The sequence below is a fragment of the Schistocerca americana genome, chromosome 2, assembly GCF_021461395.2.
Source record: "Schistocerca americana isolate TAMUIC-IGC-003095 chromosome 2, iqSchAmer2.1, whole genome shotgun sequence".
Lineage (NCBI taxonomy): Eukaryota > Metazoa > Arthropoda > Insecta > Orthoptera > Acrididae > Schistocerca > Schistocerca americana.
The window spans coordinates 175170522-175197432 of record NC_060120.1 but is presented as its reverse complement, the minus strand read 5'-3'; the positions used below and the strand labels follow the sequence as shown (position 1 = coordinate 175197432).

The 26911-nt window shown below is 40.1% G+C and overlaps 1 protein-coding gene across 2 annotated transcripts in view; it reads right to left on the bottom strand.

The window, feature by feature from the left end:
* Positions 1 to 325: 325 nt before the first annotated feature.
* Positions 326 to 26911, bottom strand: part of LOC124595762 (soluble calcium-activated nucleotidase 1) — a 69344-nt gene continuing 42758 nt past the window's right edge. The window contains exons 6-7 of one of the 2 annotated variants that reach the window (XM_047134640.1): positions 13397 to 13542; positions 326 to 491 (exon numbers count right to left, since the gene is read on the bottom strand). In XM_047134640.1, the coding sequence (XP_046990596.1) occupies positions 364 to 491; positions 13397 to 13542 (274 nt within the window). In that variant the 3' untranslated portion in view covers positions 326 to 363. Of the gene's footprint in view, positions 492 to 13396; positions 13543 to 26911 lie in introns of those variants that run through there. The other variant, XM_047134641.1, reaches the window with a different exon arrangement.

Below are 26911 nucleotides of genomic sequence, written 5' to 3'. Positions count from 1 at the left end.
TGTGCCCATTCAATGACTAGGAGTTTGGTGGTGTAAATTGATGCCTCTTTTGGCAGGCAAACTAGTTCACTCTTCTTATTTTTAATATTTATAAAGGCAGAGCCAATGGATTCCCTGTATTTAGACCCATTGGTATACATGCACATGGCACATGGGCACTATCCAAGAATGCTTTCTAAATTCTATTGTTCAGTATTCTTGTTACTGTATTGCAATAGTGCAAAATGTTTTGTTACTGAATAAAAGCTCATACTGTATTAAGGATATAGACTTCTTTGAATGCAGTAAAAGTAACCATTTTTCATGGATTTTTTTCCAAGTAAATTAAAAATTAATGTTAGATCTGATGATTAGTTTCATTTCTTACACTTTTTTCTTTAAGGAATCATTTTTTGGTACACACTGCACACTCCCTGTAAGTGCTATATCAGGTAGAAGGATCTCTGGCATACTGGTCATCAGCGGGAATTCACAAAGTTCTTCTTTTGGACCTATAACAAGATAATTTTGTATAAGCAATTTTCAATATACTTCCTGTCAACATACATAGGATAACTGCAAAATATAAAGTTCTAACAAAGTGATGACATGTTGAAACAAATGCCATTTTCTTCACCCATAAAATCGAGACAAAAGTGTCCACTGAAAATAGACTTTTGAAGACATACAGAACGACTATATATGCTGATAGAGAATAAAATTCAGAATGCTGGTACCACTGTCAGCTTATGTTTCCTGCCAATGTCAAAAATGCTGTTTTGAGAAAAACATTTTCGAAGGTTTGGGTTACAGTTTTTGTAGTTAAGTTAAATTCACGTCTAGTCAACAGTCCCTAGACCATACTGCAATCCTTCCAGATCAGGTCCTCCTCCGTCTTCTTTGTGGCAGTGGTGGTCCTGTGGGTGTCTTTGGCAGCTTCTGTCGTACACTGCTCTGCTGGCTCAATACCCTTTTGACCTGCTTTTTTGCAGAAGCCATAACAGGCTGGTCGGATCTCAATTTTGAGCATGTTCATAATTTCCATAATGCCTGTTAGGCTGTCAAAATTACATGCTATCACATCAGTGTGATGTTGACTACTTATTTTCCTGTTGTGAATGGTTTTTGGAGACACTTTCTCTTCCTTCCAGCATGAGTATAACATATGAAGACATGCAGATCGAAGAGGTGGACAGTGTTAAATTTCTGGGACTACAACTCGATAATAAATTCAGTTGGGAAGGGCATACCACAGAATTGCTTAAGTGCCTAAAAAAGTCCGTATCTGTCACGAGAATGATGTCAGATGTAGGAGATAAAAAAAAAAACTTGAATACTTTGGTTACTTTCATTCTATTATGTCATATGGGATCATATTCTGGGGCAACTCATCAAACTGAGCAAAAGTTTTCAGGGTGCAAAAGCATGTGATAAGAATCATTTGTGGTGTAAATTCAAGAACATCTTGTAGAAACCTGTTCAAGGAACTTTGTATTCTAACCACTGCTTCTCAGTATATTCATTCCTTAATGAAATTTGTTGCAAGTATTACATCTGTATTTCCAACCCATATCAATGCTAGGAACAAGAACGATCTACACAAAGACCTAAAATCACTTACCTTGGTCCAAAAAGGGGTTCAATATTCAGGAACACACATTCAATAAATTGCCAGCAACCATTAAAAACTTGGTTTCAGGTAAAGCATGGTTTAAACAGAGTTTGAAAGACTTTTTGATAGGCAACTCCTACTCCATAGATGAATATCTTAACAGAGGCTGTTAAGCCAGCTTAAGTAAAAATATCTGTTAGATTTCAGTTTTGAGAACACTTGGCCACAACAGTCAAGATTAGGTATTTTGTGTATGATAAATTTATTAATAGTGCATAACAGTGTTTCATTCTGACAGCGTGTTAATTCTGTAAATATTAGCTGTTCCAGTTTACTGCATTGTATTAACCTATTTTGACTATCTCCTGACAAATGATCAGGGTAGCAAGTATTATATTTGAATGTTTTGTGTTTTTATGTTATACTTTCTGACATGTTCCACACCCATGAGAATCATCTCATTTTTTGGGTCTATGGAACGAAAACAATCTAATGGCTCCCAAATGTACTTACTGCACTCAGAGACAGGTGATCCAGCTATATGACCTTGAATTATGTGCTGCTATTGGATCTTACAGAATGAATGGTGCATTTGCAGACATAATTCATCATACTATTCAGTTTATACCTCAGAATACTGCCACCATATCTACAATAATTTATGATATGATAGGCTATGTTATAAGAAAATAACCCTAGAATGATGCTCTACTTTGAGCAAAGTAATCCTACAAGGAAGTTATACAGCTTAGTATCTTTAAACATGTTCATACATAACTACAAGTGGAAACAGACTGTATAAGGACAACACACAATTTTCTGATTGCAGAAATGGGTAGTTTTTTTAAATTGTAATAGCTTCCTATAGTATTTCATTACAAACACATCTTGCATTGAGCATAGTGCATGGGTGTGGCAGTAAAGCCAGTTCAGTGATTTGATTTGATTTTATTTCGTGTTCCATGGGTCCAGTTGTGTTGGGTTCACGAGGACGTGGAAAGAGTCAGTTTTTTACAAATACAATATGACAGTCTTATAGCGTATACAGACATTCAAGTACATAATTATATAAAAATTTATACAGTAAATTCTTTGAGCAGCAATACAGAAAAAAGAAAATACATATTTTCTTAGAATCATTAACGCACTACAGATAACAGATACAGAGCTCAAATTAAATAACATTCTTAGTGGCATTATGTCAACTTGTATTACATAATATTAAAATTTTACAGTTTATTTAGGTAAAAATTCATCTAGACTGTAAAAAGCTTTTTCTAGCAGAAATATTTTTAGTGTTTCCCTAAACTTACTCTTGTTATGAATCTCTGTCTTTATTTCAGGAGGAAGAGCATTGAAGAATTTTGTTCCAGTGTAGTGGACATCCTTTTGCGCCAAGCTCAAATTTCTATGCTCACTGTCTGTCATTCTTCCTCCATGTGTTATGCTCATGATAATTACTGTTTGGTTGAAATATGTCTATATTTTTACAAACAAAACACATGAGAGAAAAAATATATTGGCATGTAGTTGTGTATATTTTAAGTTTTTGAAAGCTATTTCTACACGAGTCTCTTGGGCACAATCCACATATAATTCTTAATGCTCGCTACTGTGCTATGAACACTTTCCTTGCTAATGGCTGGTTGCCCCAAAAAATAGTGCCGTATTCAATGAGTGAGTGATAATAGCCATAGTATGCCACTTTTGCAGTGTTAGATTCAACACATGTAGTGACAAGCATGTGCAACAGAGCTAAGCCTCTTACAGAGATCTATAATACGTGAAGACCAGTAGATTTTCTTGTCAATGTGCACTCCAAGAAATTTTGCTGTTTCCATTCTTTCTATTGGCTGATTACCACATGTCACACTTATCTCACTCTCCTTTTCTGTTTTTGTACAGGACTGAATAAAGCTGGTCTTACTGGAATTTAATGAGAGACCATTCACCTTGAACCACATCTGAGAGTATGCGATTAATGAGTTCCTCAAGATTACTATCTGTTCTATTGCTCATAAAAATTGTGGTATCATCAGCAAATAATGTAAATTTACACGACAGGCTTGTACATGATGGTAGATCATTTATAAAAATCAGGAATAATAGCGGCCCAAGAATTGAACCCTGAGGCACTCCACATGTAATGGAACTCCATTCAGAATGTGAGGAAATGTCACATACTCCACCTGAGCTATTCAAGACAACTTTTTGTTTTCTGTCTTGGAGGTACGACTACAGTCAGTTGCCTGCAACACCACTTATTCCTATGAATTTTGCTTTTTGCAAGAGAATCTGGTGATCAACACAGTCAAACGCTTTGGATAAATCACAGAAGACACTAGTGCTAGCATTTTTTTCATTAATGGTTTCTAGGACTTCATTTGCAAGTGCATAGACTGAATCGTCTGTTGAACGGCCCTTTTGAAAGCCAAATTGGCTCTTGCTGAGAACTCCATTCTTCATAAGATGATTAGTAATTCTTACATGTATTAGCTTTTCTAGAATTTTGGAGAAAGCTGTCAGCAAAGAGAGAGGTCAATAGTTAGTAAGTTCAGCTTTATCGCCCTTTTTGTACAGGGGCTTCACAATGGCATACTTAAGTCTACTGGGAACAACACCTTTCTGAAGGGAAGCATTGAAAATATGACAGAGAATGTCCCTTATCCACACACAAGAATATTTCAATAAATTACTAGATATATTATCAACCTCTGCAGAGTTCTTACTTTTTAGAGACATGATGATTTTCTGAATTTCTTCTAGAGTGACAGGATTAAGGTGTTTATGACCAGCATCGGTTAGGCACTGAGTAGAAAGTGGGCCATTGTGCTGATAAACGGTGGTGTAGCGTTCCAGGTAGGTTACAATTGCAGCAGATCGAAATAATTGAGTCTTAAGTGTCTCTGAAACTCTCATGTTGTGGACACAACAAGTGTAACTCATTGATTTCTTTTTGTCTTTGGGAGTTCCAAATGGTTTGAAATGGATCCTTTCAACTGAAGTCAATATATTGCAAGAGGAGTTATAATATCTCCTTAGCAGATTACAAGTTAACAAGGCAAGAGCCATATCTCTTTAGACAAGTAATAAACAGAATGATAGTATTATTTCCCTATGGTAAACCTGGAGGTAAAAAAAATGTTTAAAGTGCAGAATACTATAATTTCTCATATTCTCATCAGCCCAAGCAGATTTCAGTCTGTTGTTGTGAATAAGTAGTTTGACTGTTTACTGCATAACTCCAGAAGATTTGTTAACTGGGTTTATGTGCCTATTCTCTTATAAACTCACTTTTTGTGATAGCTGGTTGTTTGTCTTTTGCATTGAATAAGCAATTACCTATTGTCTGAGGGATATACAAAAGCAAAGAGAAACCCTTTACCTTCAACCACAAATATGTAGTAGGTGTGCAAGTCTTACACACAGAGGAAAAGGACCATAACTCAGCCAGTTAGAAATTCCACAAATTAAAAAGCAGATGTGTATGCCCCTGCACCTAGTGATGTGGGCAGAGCAAATGCCCAGTGGGCAGAACATTTATAAATCGGAATTTTCCAAGAAATTTGGCCAAAACAGTTGCATTCATAAAAAGCTACTTTCTAAAGTTTTTACTGCTAGAATGTAAACCCCCCCCTCCCCCCCCCCCCCCCCCCCCCCACCCCCATCCCCAATACACAGACAGCAGACAGACAGATTCAGAGAGAGAGAGAGAGAGAGAGAGAGAGAGAGAGAGAGAGAGAGAGCATGTGTTGAACAGCTCCTCTGGTCATAGCTTTGTAATGTAACACTCTTCATAATCTGTGTCAAATCTCTGAATATTACTGAAGAATGATTATTGATAGCAAAATTATTACTGAATGTGTTAAACAGCTGGCATGTGTTTCTTGATAATAAATGTATTCTTAAACGTTGACCTGTTTTTAGTGAGAAAACAAAAAAAAATCTATTGTCAGATGTACTGACATTTGAGACAGACTGTAGTTTTCTGTTCTGCTACTTTCTTCATCAACTTTTGTATGACTGCACCATTGTGAAGATAAAATGAGTACACTAACATAAAGATTTAGTAACAAAGAATCAATGCCCGGTGATTCCCACAGTAGGCGATTCCTAGAGAACTGGTGATACTTGGACTCATGTAACTGGAATCTACACATGACTCATCCCTAATCAAAATCATTATGGATGAATGTTTTTTGCTCTGTTTGTTACAGTAGTACAGTATAAGTAAAAATACTATCTACAGGCTACCAAATTACTGTAAATTACATATTAGAATTTACTTCAAGAATTACTTTTGAACTTGAGTTTAGTTTTCTTGTTTTATTATGTACTTGGGGGAGTGAAGGAAGGAAAGATAAAGGTTGGAACATGGAATGTGAGGACACTACTGCAAGCAGGAAAGTTAGAGAATGCAAAACAGGAGATGAAAAGGAACGTATTAGATGACCTTGGTTTGTGTGAAATGAGATGGGGAGAAAATGGGGAGATAGAAAGTGGAGATTATAAGCTCTTTTGTTCAAGGGAAATCTAGAATGGTGAAAACAGTGTAGGAATATTGATAGGGCAAAAGCTGAAAAATAAGGTAATCAAAGGAACAATATATTGATGGAAGACTGATGATGATATGACTGAAGGCTAGTTCAAAAGGTTTGGTGTTAATACAGGTATATATGCCAACCAGCCAGCATAGAGATGTGGAAGTGGAAGAATATTATGAGAAAATGCAAGACCTCATCAAGAAAGAAAACAGGAATGCCTGCATTATCATCATATGGGACTGGAATGTAGTGGTGGGTGAAGGAAGAGATGAAGATACAGTAGAAAAAATTTGGATTAGGAATAAGAAATGAGAGATGTGAATGACTAATTAATTTCTGTGAAGAAAATTCATTAGCAGTGGGTAACACATTATTTGAACACCACAAAAGGAGACATTGCACATAGATATCAAATTTGAATAGGGAAATATATCAGATGGACCACATCCTAATACAAAAATGGTTTAGGAACTGTTTGAAGAATGCCAAAGCTCATCCAGGAGTGGATATAAATTCACACCACAATCTAGTAGTGGGAGACATACAAGTGAAGGTGAAAAAAGTCTGGAGAGGTAAAGCAAAAGAAAGACTAAACACAGAAAGACTCAGAGAGGTAGGAAAGCCATCAGATTTGGAAAACAAATTTATGGAAAAATGGGAAAGAGGTAGTGTTGATGAAAATGTTAATGACAAATGGATAAAAATGAGGGGAGGACTCATGGACTCTGCCAAAGAAGTACTAGGAATTAGAGTATCCCAAAGTACCAAAAAAGAATGGATAACAGAAAACATGTTGAAAAAGATGGAAGAGCAGAGAAAGTGGAAAAATGTAGAAACTGAAGAAGGCATAAAGAGGTACAGAAACTGAATAATGAATTAAGAAGAGAAACTGAAGAAGCAAAGGAAAAATGGATGAAACAGAAATGCGACAAAATAGAGAGAATGGAGAAAGAGGGGAAAGTATGAAATGATGTATAGAGTGGCTAGTGAGATAGTTTTTGAATGTAAAAGGAAGAGGAATAACATGGAAATAGAAAGAGCGGATGGTACTCTAGCAGGAGAACCACAGGAGGTTTTGAACAGATGGCAAGGATATATTGAATGTCTGTATAAGGGGGATGAAATACAAAGCGAAATTAAGGTTGAAGAGGAGCAAGATGTGCCAGAAGATGGAAAGGGATTCACCATCTTGGAAGCAGAAGTAGAAAAGGTACTGACAGAGATGAAGAATAGGAAGGTATTGATGATTTGCCAGCAGAACTGTTGAAGAGTCTGGGAAACAAGTCAAGAAAAGAAATAGTCTACCTCTGTAATCACATATATGACAAAGGGGAATGGCCTGAGGACTTCCTCGCCACAGTTATGATACCAATAGAGAAAAATTGAAATGCTAAAATATGTGAAGAGCATAGGACCATCAGTCTAATTTCTCATGCAGCTAAAGTGTTGCTGAGAGTGCTGAATAGAAGGCTATATGGCAAACCGGATAGAGGGATTGCAGAGGAGCAGTTCGGATTTAGAAGAGGAAAAGGAACAAGAGATTCTATTGGCCTGTTAAGAGCTATAGTGGAAAGATATATGGAAAAAGGTAGAGAAATCTTTGCTTTTTTTTATAGATTTAGAAAAGGCTTTTGACAGAGTTCAGTGGAACAAGTTGATGGATATTTTGAAGAGGAAAGGAGTAGATTGGAAAGAGAGACAACTGATACAGACTCTACATTTACTCTAGAAAGTAAGGATAAGGATTGGAACTGAAATGTCAGAAGAAAGAAGCATTGGGTGAGGTGTTAGACAAGGTTGTGATCTTTCCCCACTGTTGTTTAATGCATACCTTGAAGAGATTATTGCGAAAGGCTTAGGTGGGAAAAGAGGAATATGTATTGGTGGAAAGAGAATAGAATGTATAAGATTTGCTGATGACATGGTATTAGTGGCAGAAAGTGAGCGGACAGTGAATAACATGCTGAAAGATCTGAATGAAGCTTGTGTGGAATATGGGATGCAAATAAACACAGCAAAAACAAAGAGTATGGTCAGCAGTACAAGACGCAGACTGTCCAATATTAAAATAGGACAACCTACCATTAGCCAAGTAAGTGCATTTAAATATCTTGGAAGCACAATAACTGAAGACTTGAGATGTCACCAGGAGGTGAAAACTCGAATTGCCAAAGTGAAGGAGGCATTCAACTGAAAGAGGAGACTCTTATGTGGTAAAATTAGATAAAGGTCTAAGGAAAAGGCTTGGAAAAAGTTTTGTCTGGAGTGTGGCACTATATGGGGCAGAAACATGGACACTGAGACAAGAGTATGAAAAAAGGTTAGAAGAATTTGAGATGTGGATGTGGAGGAGAATGGAAGAATAAGCTGGATGGAAAGAGTGAGTAATGAAAGAGTATTGGAAAGGGTTGGTGAGAGAAGATGTCTGCTGAAGGTTGTAAGAGAAAGAAAAAAGAACTGATTGGGACATTCATTGAGAGGGGAGTGCTTGCTAGCAGATGCTTTGGAAGGATTGATTTGTGGGAGAAGACTGAGAGGAAGAAGGAGATACAAGATGACAGACGACATAAAGGGAAGAGGAAATTATTCAGACCTGAAGAGGATGGCAGAAGACCGGACAGCCTGGAGAACTACCACGTGAAAACCTGACTTTCGGCAGAATACTAATGATGATGATGATGATGATGATGATGATGTACTACCTCAAGAACTGACCTCATTAAAAATGTATAGTTATGTTTACAGTCCAATTTATTTCCCCTAATAACTCGTTCCTAACTCTCAAGCAGTTTTTTTCGACCCAACCACTACAAAAGCTTATCCAGGGTGGAAAGTTTGCAGATGTGGAGAACTTCTACGGACTTGTTTTCAGCAACAGTGTGCAGATATTGTACCTATTTCAGGCACAATACTGGTAGAAAAGGCTTTATAATTCACAAAAAAGTTAAATGTTGAAAACTTTAATGCTTCTTCTGCTTGGTTACAGTGCTTCAAAGTATGATGTGGCATTACTGGCAGCAGAGTTTGTGGGAGGCTAACGTTGTGTTTAACGTCAGTGTAGAATGTTGGAAAGAGTGTTATCTCCCAAGTATAATTGCAAAATACAGTCTGAAAGATATTTACAACGCAGATGAAGCAGGACATTTTTTAACTTGTTGCTAGACAAAAAATTGGCATTTAAAGATGATCCCAGCATTGGGAGAAAGAGAAACAAGCAAAGAGTGACAGTACTCTTTACCATAAATTCATATGGCTCTGATAAACTCTGTCAACTAATGACTGGCAAGTCAGCGAAGCCTCGGTATTTCAAGGGTGTAAAGTCATATCCCATTGAGTATGAATCAAACAAGAAGGCATGGATAACTGCAAACCTCTTTAAGACTCGCCTCGATAAGCTTAATGCTTGCATGAATTGTGAGAGGAGGAAAATACTTTTGCTTCTAGACAATTGTTAGGCTCATTCTCTGGCACTACAGTTCAGCAACATAAAAATGGCATTTTTTCCAGCAAACTGCACAAGCCATGTTCAACCTCTGGACTTGGGCATCATTGCTGCCACAAAAGCAAAGTACAGGATAATGCTGGTTCAATTTGTTGTCTCACATCTTGACAGTGGGAAGGAAGATGCTAAACAGGACGTGTTGCAGGTAAACAAAAGAATTGCTTTGTAGGTTAGGACACTCTTTACTCATACAGTACACATATATGTATATATCATTCCCTGTCAGTTCCCTCTAAATTTCACTAAAATTTGTAGAATAGATCTATAAATTAAATTAAATTCAGCACAGATACTTATATGTAGTTTTTATTTTTATTTATTTATTTTTTACTTATCTAAGTAATGCAGTATGTAAGAGCTGCTTGGGATCAATTGAAGCCAAACACAACATGCAAGTGCTTTCGAAAACTGATGAATCTCAAGCTGACACGAAAAATGTGAACATTTTCATGTAGATTTCAATATACCAAAAGACAATGACTGGGCTCATATTTCAAATGGAACTGATTTTTATGATTTTGTTGATTGTGATGCTGATACTGCCATGTGTTGCACACAAAATCAGCATGAAATAATTAAAGAAGTAATGCCACTATCAGCTGAAATTAATAGTTCTGAGGAATCCAAAGAATCGGATGGTGAATCTGTGGACCCTCACAGTCTGCCAGAAGCACTTACTGCACTCGAAGTAACACAATGTTACGTAAGATCAAGAAACATTAGAGGTTGCACGTGAAAACTTGATTTAAGAATGCAGTATTGCTTCCAAACAACAACTGTAATTGATTCATTCTTTAGGCCTAAACAAATTGTTCATAATTTAAGCATAAGCCTGTCTGAACTACTGTACCTACTACTGTACAATATACGTACCTTCTGTTTGCATGCACTTGGGTTTAATAGAAATACATTAAAAAGTTTCATTTTAATGTTAATCTCACTTGTACATTTATTTTATCATCCCCCTTCAAAGATGTATAAATGAGGTTTTACTGTATTGGTAATTGTGTAATTCATATGATTCTCAACATAATGTATTCTTTAACATTTGTCACTTTAACTTGTATGGGTAATTGACACATCTGTATCTTTGACATCTCTATGTAAAAATTTTCTGGCACTGGTGTTAGCAGCCATTATATTCTCTCACCATTCTGCAACAGGTAGTTTAAAAAAAAGCAATTCTGGATAAAATCTTACTCAATATGTATTATACCACCCTCATTTGGCATTAGTCCTTCATATATGTGTTCAAGGATCTCAGAAGTGGAAGGTCAGTCCGTGTTTCTGTCAATCCAATGATTTCACAGAATTTTCTTGGTTGGAAGGGAGGTCCTTGTATGTCTCTGAAGCATGAGGTGTCCAGAGATTGACAGTAACCAAGATATCTACTGCAAAATTGTATTGGACAGAACTGCTACTTTTGGTGGGTCAGGAAGTCAAGTAAATTATGATTTATTTCTCTTGCAAACATACTTTTAGCACACTGAGAAAATGAAGTATAAAAAAAGTTACAGAGTTGGTGGCCTGAAATACTGGATGTATGTGTTTATGCTGCATTTGTCGTTCCGCTGAAAACTGCAACACTACCACTGACTGATAAGTCATTTTTGTCAGTGACACACATTTATTTTTCCATAGCTTGCAAGATGGTACAAACAACTTTTATCATTAATGTCCGTCCATACAGGCACATTGCACTGGTGGTACAGCCTGATCACCAATCCTGGAGGGTATACACTCCGGCACGACTGCGTGGAAAACACAAGACAAAGGCCGGGCAGGATGAAAAGCATCGATGCATGCCATGAAATAAGCAAATGCAGAGAACCTAGTGTGCACGCATTTGTAGGAAGTCACGTTAGCTTGACCCAAGTGGTCTGCAGTGAGAAAGGTCGGAGAAGTGTGTTGCATCGCATTGACCAGCTCGCGCTGTCTGCCTACTTTGTCCCTTGGTGGCTGGTGCATGATGCACCATTGCTGAAATTTGGGGTAACAGAAAAGTTGCATGCGTGCAGTTGCTGGGCAATGGTTGCTTTTGTCAGCTGTGCCACAATTACACTGTTCATGCATTTCTGCAGTGCAGCCACCACACAGACCCCCCATCGGAGAGCGGGGCTCCATAGCTGCAAAAAAAGTGGTGATATTGGCCTGTGGCACGTGAATGTTTAAAGTTTGCTTGCTGTGTGGTAAGAGTGTGGGTGTGGTGGTGGTGGGTCGGTTGGTGGTGGAAGGGCAGAGGCCCGTGACATCAGTGCACCGGACAGGAGATTGCACCGTGTGCATGTCCTCGCGCTGTCAGCTAGTGATAGTGGCAGCAGCACATACTGCGTACGAACTGTCAATAGCAATGTGTGGCATAGGCATGGGGCTGCGAGACACTTGGGTAGACACCTCGAAGGCCAATGCAATAATATCTTAGTAACAAGCCAGTGTATTCACTAGTGCTACAGTTAATGCACTACAGTAGGACAAAATTCACTATTTAAATTGTTCAGAGTGGCATCGAGAATGATAAGTCCAAGTGTTTCATGCATTTCACTGTCCCACAAGTTTGCTGACTGACTCAGTTGTGGAAGCACAGTGCAGCACTCAATTCGGCTTCAACACTTGGGACAATGGAGGCCTGAAGAGTATATGGACATGGACATGGTCAAAGGCACTGTGCTGGAATTTCTCCAGATGTAATGGTTGGTGCATGCCGGTTGAGATGTCACACAAATTCTTCCATGTAGAACAGGGGACAGGCACTAGCTCCAGTTGTGGAAGCACAGTGCAGCACTCAATTCGGCCTCAACACTTGTGACAACGGAGGCCTGAAGAGTATATGTGAGTATTGTCATCGTGACCCAAATGCAGGTTCTGGAGCTGTTACAAACAAGCCCGGCGGTGCAGATTGTGGGACCTGGAGCTTGATAGCAATACGAATACGGTATTTGGTGCAGCCATCAATCCGGCTCCAATGCCCAACACGGCAGAGGCACAGGGATGCGAACACAGGTCCAGGAGCCGTGACGGACACTAAAGAAGTTGTCTGGAACTCAACTGGAGCTACCAGCTGAAGGCGTGGCCAGCTGTAGATAGTGTCTCTACAGCAGATGGCAGCTCATGAATGCCAGATTTAATGGCGTACTGCAGCTGGGGCTCATGTTTGCTGTTTTGGGCGGCTTGGGATGTTGACGATGGAGCATGGCCGTTTGAATCAGATGCAGCAGCTGGCATGTGTGACATACTCCACTGGTGGTTGTGGTGGGCAGAGTCTGAGTGGCAGTGCTAGCTGCTTGGGCAGTGGTGGGAGGCGGATGCGGTGGCACAATGACAGCAGGCTGCAGCTGTGCATCACCGGTGGCTATGGGTGCGGGCTCTGTTTGACTGCCGGTGGCAGGAATGTCCTCTGTTGTCAGATCTTTTGCCAGGTTGAGAAAGTGTGTGGCTGCTGGAGAGGGCAAGATGTAAGCTGACTTGATGCGGTCGTTTGAGACTGTAGATGGCTTTCTGTTGCACTTGATGTCTAGTCTTTTTCCTCCTCGGGCAATCATGCAGTGCGATCCGGAGTAGGGTGGCCGAGAAGTTGCTGTACCACATCGTTACGCAACATGAAGTGCATGGAGAAGTGCTGGTAGATGTGCACGAAAACCTTCCCAGTGCTGTGCCACATTGGAGCATGAGCTCGGAGGCCAGCCATATGAGTACACAGACATTCTGCCTGAGAGGGTGCTATGGTGTCATGTGGGTGTGGTACTACATCTAGAAACTCACCCAGGATTGTCAGAGGCTGCCCATAAATGATGTCAACAGGTGATGCGTCGATCTCCTCCTTCGGCATTGCTTGCAGGCTGAGCAGCGCCATTGGGAGTGCCTCTGCCGATGAAGTATTGTGGCAAGTGAGGGCAGCTTTCAGAGTCCTGTGGAGCATTCAACCATGCCATTTGACACTGGACTGTAGCTTGTTGTCCTGTATAATTGAATGCTACACAGTCTGGTGACATGCGTGAACAACATGCAGCCAAACTGGCAGCCATGGTCAGTTGTCCTGTGACTGGGATACCCGTAGCGTGCCACCCAGGTCTCAACGAAGGCAGTAGTGACAGTCTTGGCAGTGATGTTCATGACAATCATTGCCTCCGGCCAGCAAGTGAAGGAGTCCACCATAGTTAGGAGATACCACTTGCTTTGATAGAGGGGAAGTGGGGTGACGAGGTCCACACTGATGTGCACAAATCAGTATGTCGCGCCAGGGAAGATGCCCATGGGTGCACGGGTGTGCCTCCCAACTTTGGCATCGTGACTTGCTGTGTAAGTGCATGTCCTTTCGCAGCAGTCATTTCGAAGTCTGGGCCAGACTAAGTGCACAGCCATGAGTGTTGCAGTGGTGTTGGTGCCGGGGTATGACAGCCCATGGACATGGTCAAAGGCACTGTGCTGGAATTTCTCCAGGTGTAATGGTTGGTGCATGCCGGTTGAGATGTCACACAAATTCTTCCATGTAGAACAGGGGACAGGCACTAGCTCCAGTTGTAGGCTGCTGGAGGTATCATGACGGAAGCTGTGCAGTTCTTCAGGACTCTCCTGTACTTGGGTGAAGTCCTCAAAGTTCACAAAGGGTAAGATAACAGCACATGGTCGGTTAGCCGTGCCGGCTTTGTGGCTATCGATATTTGTTCAGAGATGTTAACCTTTTGGCACATGTGTGTCGGTCACGAGGTGGTGCAGCAGGGAGTGGATGGAGAGGCAAGCACGAATGAGTTGACTTGTGGGTGAAGAGGTGTTTTGAAAAGGCCTTGTCCAGGCGACAGTCGTAATGGCTGTGTCATGAGATGGTCTATGCAGCCAAGCAGTTGGTGGCTGTTAACATCTTATTGGGAGATTGTAGTGGCGACCTACTTCTCTAATGCTGTTGGGTGATTATTTTGCTGACTTGATAACGTGACCTGATTCTAGTTACGTCTTTCACTGGCCATGTACTTTCTGCCTTCCGTATTGCAAGTGTTCCTCACCTGAGACAAACTATTAGCGAGTGCTGAGTTACGAAAATCTGTTTGTTACTTGTAAGCTAAATTTAGCAGTCACAGTTCGTTTCAACTCTTGCAATACTGCTGCTATGCCTCTTTATTTAAAGTTGTTTTATGTGGTTGATTTTGGTTTTATTGACATAGCACTGCTTGAGACAATTGGTTCTACCATGTTGTTGCTGTGTCAGCACGCACAATTTGTTAGACTATAATTGTTGACAATTTGTTCTACATCTGTGCCTAGGTGGTGGGTCTGGGCTACACCTTCAGGTTCTTGCTTATTCTTGAATCTGAGGGAATTGAACGTTCCATTAAGACCCAGGTGCGCCCAATGACCGCCCTCTGGATTAACCATTTGGGAGAGAGGAGCACCTGCACAGTGAAGCCGGACACACCTACTGTACTCCATGCCCTCAGTCGGGCCGATAAATCAGGCCTGAATGGCACAACCAGGTGTGGCCCATGTTGGCCACTCCACACGACATTCATGTGCGCACCAGTCAGGTGCCGTGGGCTGGGAACTATTTGTAAGAGAAGTGTCTGATGTAGATTATTGCCTGTCTAGTTGGGAGTCCGTATGTAAGGTTACTCTTTCCTTTGAATGAATATATTTGGGCAAGGTTTTAAAACTATCTGTAAGTGAACTTACGATAACCCTTTAGGTGAGCAGTGTTTTCTGTTTTCTTTAAAAGGTATTACCTGTCTCTTTTGAAAAGCTGTTATACATTTGTTAGGAACTACAGCCAACTGACTGGGAGTTTATTATTATACACGGTGGTCCATTGATCATGACCGGGCCAAATATCTCACGAAATAAGCGTCAAACGAAAAAACTACAAAAAACGAAACTTGTCTAGCTTGAAGGGGGAAACCAGATGGCGCTATGGTTGACTTGCTAGATGGCGCTGCCATAGGTCAAACAGATATCAACTGCGTTTTTTTAAATAGGAACCCCCCTTTTTTTTTATTACGGTGGAAACTCTATTAACCGTCATCTTCGGGACCGTGGTCGTGACGGTTGAGCGAATAGACGGATAACAGAAACACTGTATTCCTCCAAAACATAACCTCAATCAATTATTTTATGTATAGACACATATCACTCTCACAGAAATATAATAATATTTCAGAGCGAAAACAAATTAAACACGATTGTAATAGCAAATAAAACTATTTATTACATGATAAAAACATCTGTACAGTAGCTACAAAAGTTGCAAAATACGTAATGTACAGTACTGTACTGTACTATAAACTTACAGGCGAAATAGTTTATCTAGCTTGGAAATAGTCAGTCAATTTCTTCTGCTTTTTTGATGTTCGAGCTTTCACTGCGGCAATATTTCGTATTTTTCGGAGCAGTAGTGCCTGCGTTGCATTAGCCTCTTCTTGACTTTCAAGCCATTCTATACAGTTGGACAGCATTGTTTCGGCCTCTGGATGGCTAATAGTTTGTTTTTCTTCATGGTTTGAACACTCGTCTTCATCAGCCCCTTTTTCTTCTTCTTCTTCTTTGGTGGCACTTACGCTGGCAACAATTTCATCACTCAAAATTTGAAAACCCCCGTCCACTTTGTCACACTCTAACCACTCTGATACTTCTTCTGAGGTCAAATTTGTGCTGATTTGTAAATTACTGCACAAATTGACCATCTCATCAACTGTCACACACTCAGGTTCCACCGATTCTTCACCTCTAGGTTGAGGCCAAAGTTTACTCCAGCCGTTCTTGAGATTTGCCACTGACAAATCACTCCATGCACTGTCAACATTGAAAATGGCATCTTTAATACTGTAAGACCTCCAAAACTGTTTTACAGCTGTTGATTCATCAGATTAGAGCAAACTTTTGATAAATATTTTTCTATAACGACGTTTCATGTTTTCGATGATTCCCTGATCCATGGGCTGTATAAGTGAAGTTGTGTTTGCTGGAAGGAAGAGACATGTTATGTTGCTGTCATCACTTTTCATTTCACAAGTAGGGTGCGTTGGGGCATTGTCTAACAGCAATAGCACTTTCTGTGGCAACTTTTTTTCAGCCAAATGTGCTCTAACTTGAGGTACAAATTGTTTGTGAAACCAGTCAGAAAAAATTGATTGATCCATCCAAGCACTCTTCTGGGTGTAGTATTGTGCAGGGAGAGCATTCAAATTCAAATTCTTGAATGCACAAGGTTTTCTTGATTTCCCAATCACAAGTAGGGGTAGCCTATGATTGCCGGTCGCATTTTCGCAAACCATAGCAGTGATGCGATCTTTCTGTACTTTGAAACCTGGAGCAGCTTTTTCAGAGAGTGATGCTAATGTCCTTTGTGGTGAAGCCTTCCAATGAAGCCCAGTTTCATCACAATTGTAAACTTGCTCCCTAACAAGATTAAATTCAGCCATTTTTTCTTTAATTTGTTCCCGGAACTCAGCAATTACAGAGCTATCGGCACTGAGTTTTTCCCCACTGATATCAAGTTGGCGAATGCCATGGCGAAATTTAAACTTGTCGAGCCATCCGATACTTGCTTTAAAAGACGAGTCACCATCAAGTTTGTTGTACATTTCAACAGCCTTGGCCATTATTATAGGCCCTGAAAGTGGAATCCCCTGACTTCTTGCTTGTATAAACCATCGGTACATTGCATTGCCCAATTCATCATATTTTGCAGGTTTCATTGTCTTTCTTGTTCGCACATCTCCATCCATGCTCTGCATTGTTGACACATGTTGTTCATTTTATCAGCATCATGTTTTATATCGTTAACTGTTGTTCTTCCAATACCATAAATCAGCGCTACACTTGTCGCAGTTTCGCCCTTTCTTAAGCGTTTTATAATTTCAAGTTTTTGATTAAGTCCTAAAACAACACGTTTACATTTTACAGACATTTTATCAAGTCACTGTATCACACACACCTGCACTAAATATGGTAGTATTGTATTGTATTGTATATTTATTGGTCCTGTGAATCATACACTGTACAGGGGTACATAATGATATAGGACAAGTCAAATAATTTTCAATGAAGTTTAATAAAAAAAACTGTTGTATGGTTTTCAGTATATAGCACTATAACTCTAACATATGGGAATAACATTTCACAAATAAATTTTACACGCACACATTTCATACTTTTGGCCTTGATTATACAGACATACACATATATGTAATAGACCACAGACAAATATAGATGTACACATTTCTTATTTTGGCCTTAATTGTATAAACTATTTAAATTTTTCACATATTTACATTGTAGTTAAAAATTCATCAACACTTTAGTAGCAATTCTGTAGCAAGTAGTCACCGACTGCAGTTTTGAATTTATGCATGCCAGTTATTGCCTTAATTTCTTTAGGTAGTTTGTTATTCAGTTTTTTTCCTGCTTGCAAGGGTCCTTTTTGTTTTAGTGTTGTATGAGAAAACTGCATATGTAAAACTTGATTGTTCCTTGTGTTGTATGAATGGATATTTTGGGTTTTTGGAGCAATCTTGCTATTTTCATCTACGATTTTCCTCATGAACATTAGTGTTTCTAGGATATATAGGCATGGTAATGGAAGAATAGTGTAAGATATTAGTCAATAAAGCTTATTCAAGTGGACAACACGTAACACGGCACAGCCCGCTAGATACACTGCGACAATTACAGTCTTCTCGCCACAATTGGAAACCGATCCAGTGGTGATTGTTGACTCACAAGTGAGACAAAGACAAGAAAAGGGGGAGATGTGTTAGCACGTCAACTGAAGGTCATATTTTGTGTACCATTCTACGGCGGGTGGGTACATTCACTTCCCACTAAAATAAAGTAAATAAACAAAGTGAACACGTCACTGCACCTTAGAGCATTCTGTTATTACAGTATTATTATGCTGTTACAGCAGTGACGGTTAACAGAAACTGACGGTTTAAAGAGTGATGGTTAATCGAGTTTTTACTGTACATATTCGTGCAGTATGTAAAAAATATGAATGTTTTAGTTCGACCACTTTTTTCGCTTTGTGATAGATGGCGCTGTAATAGTCACAAACGTATGACTCACAATTTTAGATGAACAGTTGTTAACAGGTAGGTTTTTAAAATTAAAATGCAGAACATAGGTACATTTGAACATTTTATTTTTGGTTGTTCCAATGTGATACATGTACCTTTGTGAACTTATCATTTCCGAGAATGCATGTATGATTACCTGTAAATACCACATTAATGCAATAAATGCTCAAAATGATGTCCAATAACCTCAATGCATTTGGCAATATGTGTAACGACATTCCTCTCAACAGTGAGTAGTTCACCTTCCGTAATGTTCACACGTTCATTGACAATATGCAGCTGCATGTTGTCAGGCATCGTCGGTGGATCACGATAGCAAATATCCTTCAACTTTCCCCACAGAAAGAAATCAGGGGGACATCAGATCCAGGGAACATGTGGGCCATGGTATGGTGCTTCGACGACCAATCCACCTGTCATGAAATATGCTATTCAATACTGCTTCAACCACATGCAAGCTACGTGCCAGACATTCATCATTTTAGAAGTACATCGCCATTCTGTCATGCACTGAAATATCTTGTAGTAACATCGGTAGAACATTATGTAGGAAATCAGCATACATTGCACCATTTAGATTGCCATCAATAAAATGGGGGCCAATTATCCTTCCTCCCATAATGCCGCACCATACATTAACCCGCCAAGGTCACTGATGTTCCACTTGTCGCAGCCATCGTGGATTTTCCGTTGCCCAATAGTGCATATTATGTCGGTTTACGTTACCGCTGTTGGTGAAGGACGCTTCGTCGCTAAATAGAACATGTGCAAAAAATCTGTCATCATCCCATAATTTATGGTTCAAATGGCTCTGAGCACTATGGGACTTAACATCTGAGGTCATCAGTCCCCTAGAACTTAGAACTACTTAAACCTAACTAACCTAAGGACATCACACACATCCATGCCTGAGGCAGGATTCGAACGTGCGACCGTAACGGTCACGCGGCTCCGGACTGAAGTGCCTAGAACCGCTTGGCCATTTATCTTGCGCCCAACAGCAGAACTGTACATGACATTCAGAGTCATTGCCATGCAATTCCTGGTGCATATAAATACGGTACGGGTGCAACTGATGTTGATGTAGCATTCTCAACACCAATGTTTTTGAGATTCCCAATTCTCGCGCAATTTGTCTGCTACTGATGCGCGGATTAGGCCGGTATTACACTATCAAATTTCTTTGTCCAATATCTTTGTCAAAGATATTTGATAGTATAATAGGGACTTTGTCAAATGTCGTCCAATATTTGATCAAATCTAGGGCCTCGCTGTGTATTTGATCAAAGAAACCGCTTGTCTTCTGTTCACTGCAATGTGACATGTTATCACATGGAGCGCTAGCATCGCTGCAGCGTTCTGTCGTCTGTAGTGTTTTTACAACCATTGCCGGTAAATACAATTGGTGTGTGCCGACAGCTACAAAATTAATAGAGATGTCTGAAGCTGATGAGGTGCTTTACAACGTGAGGCACCCTGAATACAAAAATAGATTAAGAAGATTGGAGACCTGACCTGACCTGACCTGACCTAACCTAACCTAACCTAACCTAACATACCCCTCTCCTGTAGCAAGGAATCGGAGTGTTACAGTGACCCTGTCTTCTGAAGATGTAGCAGTTCTTAAGTGAATATTGTGCTTTGTGATATGAGGATACACTTCGTTGAGCACATACAGAAATGTATGCTCATCCATTCTTAAGTAATTGATATACGACTTGACGTCTTCCACTGTAAGCTCACGTAACAAGTTTTGTTGAATGCTTTTATCGTGTTGTCGTAAAACCCATGGCTTCACCCAGATTAGATTAGTTTTTCGTTCCATAGATCCGTGCTGAGGAGATCCTCATGGATGTGGAACATGTCGATTTTTTTAAAGCTGAAATAACAATACTAATAGTATGAATAAATACATCATTTGTTTCTATTAAAAATTTCGCCAATGGAGTAGAAGGAGTTGGCCAGTAGTAAGTCTTTCAGGCTCCTTTTAAACTGATCTTTATTTCTAACTAAATTTTTTATGTTTCCTGGCAAATTATTGGCCAGTAGTAAGTCTTTCAGGCTCCTTTTAAACTGATCTTTATTTCTAACTAAATTTTTTATGTTTCCTGGCAAATTATTGAAGATGAGTGTTCCTGAGTAGTGGACCCCTTTTTGAACTAAAGTAAGTGCTTTTAAGTCCTTGTGCAGATCGTTTTTCTTCCTGGTATTGTATGTATGAACTGAGTTGTTTGTTGGAAAAAGAGATATATTATTTACGACAAATTTCATTAAGAAGTAAATATACTGAGAGGCAGTAGTTAGTATATCCAGTTCTTTGAAGAGGTTTCTGTAGGACGTCCGTCAATTTACTCCACAAATAATACGTATTACACGCTTTTGGACTCTGAAAACTTTTGTTTGACTTCAAGATTTACCCCAAAATATTATCCCATAGACATTATGGAATGAAAGTAGGCAAAGTATGCAAGCTTTTGCATTTTTATGTTGCCTATGTCTGCTAACACTCGAATTGCAAATACAGATTTGTTAAGGCCTTTCTGCAGTTCTGTGGTGTGCTCCTCCCAACTGAATTTATTATCAAGTTGTAATCCCAGGACTTTTAAGACTGTCAACCTCGTATGTATGGTTCCATTTTTCCCCCACTTCTTTTCCGCATGTGCACACAATGCAATTGGCGTACATAGAACATCTGCGGTTAATAACAAGTTGTTGTCAGCCATCTTGAACTTTGACGAAAAATTTGATGACAGTGTAATACCCCTTCTAGCGCTACGTCAAAGATCTTTGTCAAATATATTGGACGGAATATTGGATCACATCTTTGATCAAATCTTTGACAAAGAAATTTGATAGTGTAATACCGGCCTTAGCTGCGAGAGCAGCTAAAACACATACTTGGGCATCATCATTTGTTGTAGGTCGTGATTACCATTACACAAGTGGCTGAATACTTCCTGTTTCCTTAAATAACGTAACTATCCGGCGAACGGTCTGGACACTTGGATGTTGTTGTCCAGGATACTGAGCAGCATACATAGCACATGCCCGTTGGGCATTTTGGTCACAATAGCCATACATCAACACAATATCGACCTTTTCCGCAATTGGTAAATGGTCCATTTTAACATGGGTAATGTATCACGAAGCAAATACCGTCCGCACTGGCGGAACGTTATGTGATACCACGTACTTACATGTTTGTGACTATTACAGTGCCATCTATCACAAAGCGAAAACAGTGATCCAAGTAAAACATTCATATTTCTTTACGTACTACATGAATATGTAATAAAAAATGGGGGTTCCTATTTTAAAAAACATAGTAGATATCCGTTTGACCTATAGCAGCACCATCTAGTGGGCCAACCATAGCGCCATCTGGTTTCCCCCTTCAAGCTAGACGACTTTCATTCTTTGTAGTTTTTTTGTTTGATGCTTATTTCGTGAGATATTTGGCCCAGTCACTATCAATGGACCACCCTGTATATGTTATTTCTTCACTATTCATTAATGCAAAACACAGTTATTCACAATTCATGTGTAAGGTTACTCTTTCTTTTAAATGAGTATACTTGGGCAAGGTCTTAAAACTGTAAGTGAACTTATTGTAGCCCTTTAGGTGTTCAATGTATTCTATTTTTTTTAATATCAAAAGGCATTATCTTTCTCATCTGAAAAGTTGTTATACTTGCTCTGCTATCGAAAGCTAACTGATAGGTTTGATGTACAAATGTTCTCACTTGAAGTTTATGACAATTGTTATCTGTTGATTGACTTTAATAAATATTGTGAACAATAAAAGGTGAATGGTCCCCCAGTACTAAGGTCCTGTCCTTCTGCTTAGTCATTTGGGCATTTTATGATATGTCGTGGTAATACCGGTTTCAAATGATAGCAGAGCACGTTTGCTCTGGTTTAGCAAATTGGGCGGGTATTTCCTTGCCTAGTAATTAATGTCATTCACCCTTTATTGTTTCCTGAATTCTTTTTTGGTATTTATACAGATTTACTAATTTGTATGCTGTTAATGTTTCAGTGGTCAGGGGTCTGTCATTCACTTTGTTGTTTGGTTGTGATTTCATGTGACAAACCGGGCTTGTTTTGGATTACGCTGGTGGCACTATTTCCTTTAAATTTAATTCTAGTGTCAGGATACAAATATGTTCCTGTCAAAAATTTCCAAGAGTTAACACCATGCAACGCCAAACATCAGAGTTTAACGTCCGTCATCTGGGGTCTGCCGAGGGAAAGAAATTGTTGAGACTTCTCGGGCACTTTCCTGATGTTTTGACTACCAACCTAGGAGTCTAAGGGGTGGAGTATAAAATCCATTTGAAAGATGATGTCCCGGTGAAGCAATCTCCATATAGAATGAAAATTTTTAGGGGGTTGATTCATGGTACGATGAGAGATGGGGTAATTAGGACCTCTTCATCTCCGTATGCCTCTCCAGTTTTATTGGTACCTAAGAAGCAAGTGGGAGATTGCCATCCTGCTGTGGATTATAGAATTTTGAATGAGAAAGTTATTTTGGAGTCTGTCCCTTTGCCAGATCCCCACAATTGTTTTACATGGTTTTCCGGTGTGCGTTTCTTTACTGTTTTAGATTTGAACCAAGCATATTACCAGATCCCATTAACTGAAGATTCCAAGCATGTCACTGCTTTCTGCACTGACTGGAGTTTATACAAATTTAATAGAGTTCCTTTTGGGATTTCAGCTGGAGCCGCTGTCTTGTCTCGTCTTCTAAATAATGTTCTGGCAGATATCAAGTTCAAATTTGTTTATAATTATTTGGATGATGTGGTCATTTATAGTGCCACCTTTAATAACCATTTAGAGCACCTTCAGCAAGTTCTGTGTTGTATGAGGGAAGCTGGGCTCACAGCCAAACCATCTAAAATTAGTCTAGCTCGCTCTCAAATTTCCTTCTTAGGGCATTTAGTTTCTGCTCAGGGTATTAGGATTGACCAGGAGCATATGTGTGATTTGCTCAGGTTTTCTTCTCCCAGAAACAAAAAGAGGGTAGCCCATTTTGTAGGCATGGCTAATTTCTTTCATAAATTTGTATCCAATTTCACTCAGTTGGTGGCCCCTCTCAATACCTTACGTAAGAAGGAAGAAGCTTTCATTTGGGATGAGAGCAAACAAGCCGTGTTTGAAGCAATTAAAGAAGCCTCAAGTAATCAACCTGTCTTGGCTATTCCTAATTTTGAATTGCCATTTATTGTGCGGATGGATTCTTCCAATTCTGGAGTTGCTGCCGTGCTTCTGCAAGTATTTGATGGGCAGCAGCACCTGATAACTTATGCCTCTAAGAGATTGTCACCGGCAGAACTCAAATACTCTGTCTATGAGTGGGAGGCACTTGCTGTCCTCTTCATGTTAGACAAATTTAAGTTTTATCTTGAGCATAGAGCGTTTCAACTTGAGAAAGACAACCAGGCCTTGAGCTGTGTGTTGGGACGTCCGTAGAAGACATGAAGGATTGCACGATAAGCCATCTGTATTCCCACCTTTCAGTTTATGGTCAAGCATATCAGGGGTACCGAGAACCAAATTGCTGACACCCTAAGCCACAAGTGTGAGGAGGATACTTCCGGTTACAGCTGTTTGGAAGCTCGGTCTGTAGATTCCGTTGGTACCGTTCTGAATGAGATACCGTCTTTATTTGCCGATCTCAAGCAGTAACAAGATGGTGATCCGATCATTAACCTGATTAAGCACGAATTGATTTGGGGGGGGGGGGGGGGGAGGCAGGTTGAGGGATACTTGTTGCACAAGGGGCTGGTGTGTCGTGAGGGAAAGAAAGGTAAAGACATTAAGATTTGTTTACCGATGGAGCTGATACTTGCCGTATTTTGCTATTTCCACAATTCTGTGGCGGGCGGACATTTAGGAGTGTACAAAACTATCACCAAGATCAAGCAACATGTTACATGGCCTTCCTTATACCGAGATGTTAGACATTCGGTGGGGGAATGGGAAAAATGTAAGATGGCGAAACCCAATCAGAATTCACGAAAAGGGTTCCTGAATTCCACTCATGAGGAACACCCTATGCATAAATTGTACATTGATTATATCAGACCCCTTCTCAGACCAAAAATGGGAACCATTATAGTCTGGTGGTAATCAATGCGTTCTCCCATTTTACTTGGTTGATTCCCAGCCGTGAAGTTACCGCTGCCTTGTTGATTAAACACCTTACGGGCATATTTTCAGTATTTGGTCCGCCTAAGTTGTTGGTGAGTGACAATGACTCAGCATTTACTTCCAGGGAATTTAAGAAATTTTGCTTTGGAAACACTGTGCACCATATAACCACCACCACGTATTATCCTCAGCCCTCATTTGCTGAAAGAGTCAACCACAATCTGAAATCCACATTGATCATTTCTCATGCAAAAGACCAATAAAGTTGGGATGCTCCAATGCCCTGGCTAAAGTTCGCATTTAACTCAGCTTGGCATGAAGCTATCAAGGCAATGCCAGCATCTTTAGTGTTCACGTATCAGCTTAACTCGCCACTGGCTAACTTGTGGTCATTGGACAAAATTCTACCAGACAAGATCAATCCCGATATTATGCAGCGTAACTGGAAATGGGCAAAATGTAATATCGAGCTACCACATAGAAGGCAGACTTATCAGTTTAATCAGGATAGGTGCCTCTTTAGGAGTAAAGTGGGTGATTGTGTGTTTGAGGGGAATTTTGGTACCAGGTCAAAGTAAGAGGACGGTCCATCCGGGAAATTACGCACCTGATTTCTGGGACCCTGTCAGGTGCTTAAATTCCTGAGTCCTGTGAATATTCTGGTGCGCAACCTGGCCACTGAGAAAACATCCAGGGTGCATGTTAGACAGTTTTTTTTCCACCTGGCCAGCTAGTGGCTTTGTTGGGGGGAGGGGGGGGGGAGGTTAAGCCATGCCAGCTTTGCAACTATCAATATTTACTCAGAGATGCTAACTTTTCGGCCCTTGTGAGTCGGTCATGAGGTGGCGCAACAGGGAGCGGATGGAGAGGCGAGCGTGAGTGAGTTGAGTTGTCAGCTGGAGATAAGACGGTGCGATTGCCCAAGGAGGGGAGGTAACCCGGTTGGTGAAGAAGTGTTTTGAAAAGGCATTGTACAGGCAACAGTCATTACGGCTGTGTCTTGAGATGGTCTGTGCAGCCAAGCAGTTGGTGGCTGTTATCCGATTACATCTTATTCGGTGATTGTAGTGGCAACCTACTTCTCTAATGCTGTTGGATGATTACTCCACCAACCTGATAAGGTGACCTGATTCTAGTTACGTCTTTCACCAGCCATGCACTTTCTGCCTTCCATATTGCAAGTGTACCTCACCTTAGACAAACTATTAGCGAGTGCTGAGTTGCGAAAATCTGTTAGTAATCCATATTGTGGTCAGACCCTATGCAATTTGTTGCACCATTTTGACGGAACTCTTGTTGCTTGGTGTCTAGTACTGTTAGCACTCTGCCTTACCATCCAAGCCGTGGGGATTATTGTGAATAATGTTTTAAAACTGAGTGTTTAGTTTGTTCGAGACAATTGGGTGGATCTTGAACTGTATGATATAACAAAGTGCCCTAACACTGTGAGGTACTGGTGGGGAGGTTTGAATGTCGGCATACACCAAGGGCCAAGGGCTCAATTATCGTAAGGTTAAAATATCATTTGGTGCAATTTTTTTTTTTTGTGGTCTGGGGGGGGGGGGGGGGGGGAGGAGCATCACGTGTGGAAGTGAGCTCAATCAGTTACTTAAAATATCTCAACTCAGTGTGTGTTTAATTGTTACTTGTAAGCTAAATTTAGCAGTCACAATTTGTTTCAACTCTTGCAATACTGCTGCTATGCCTCTTTATTTAAAGTTGTTTTAAGTGGTTGATTTTGGTTTTATTAACATAGTGTTGCATGTTGTTGCTGCATCAGCACGTGTGATTTGTTGGACTATAACTGTTGACAATTTGTTCTACATCTGTGCCTAGGTGATGGGACTGGGCTACACCATCAGGTTCTTGCTTATTCTTGAATCTGAGGGAATTGAACGTTCCATTAAGACCCAGGTGCACCCAATGACAGCCCTCTGGATTAACCATTTGGGAGAGAGGAGCACCTGCACAGTGAAGCTGGACACACCTACTGTACTCCATGCCCTCAGTCGGACCTATAAATCGGGCCCAAATGGCACAACCAGGTGTGGCCCAT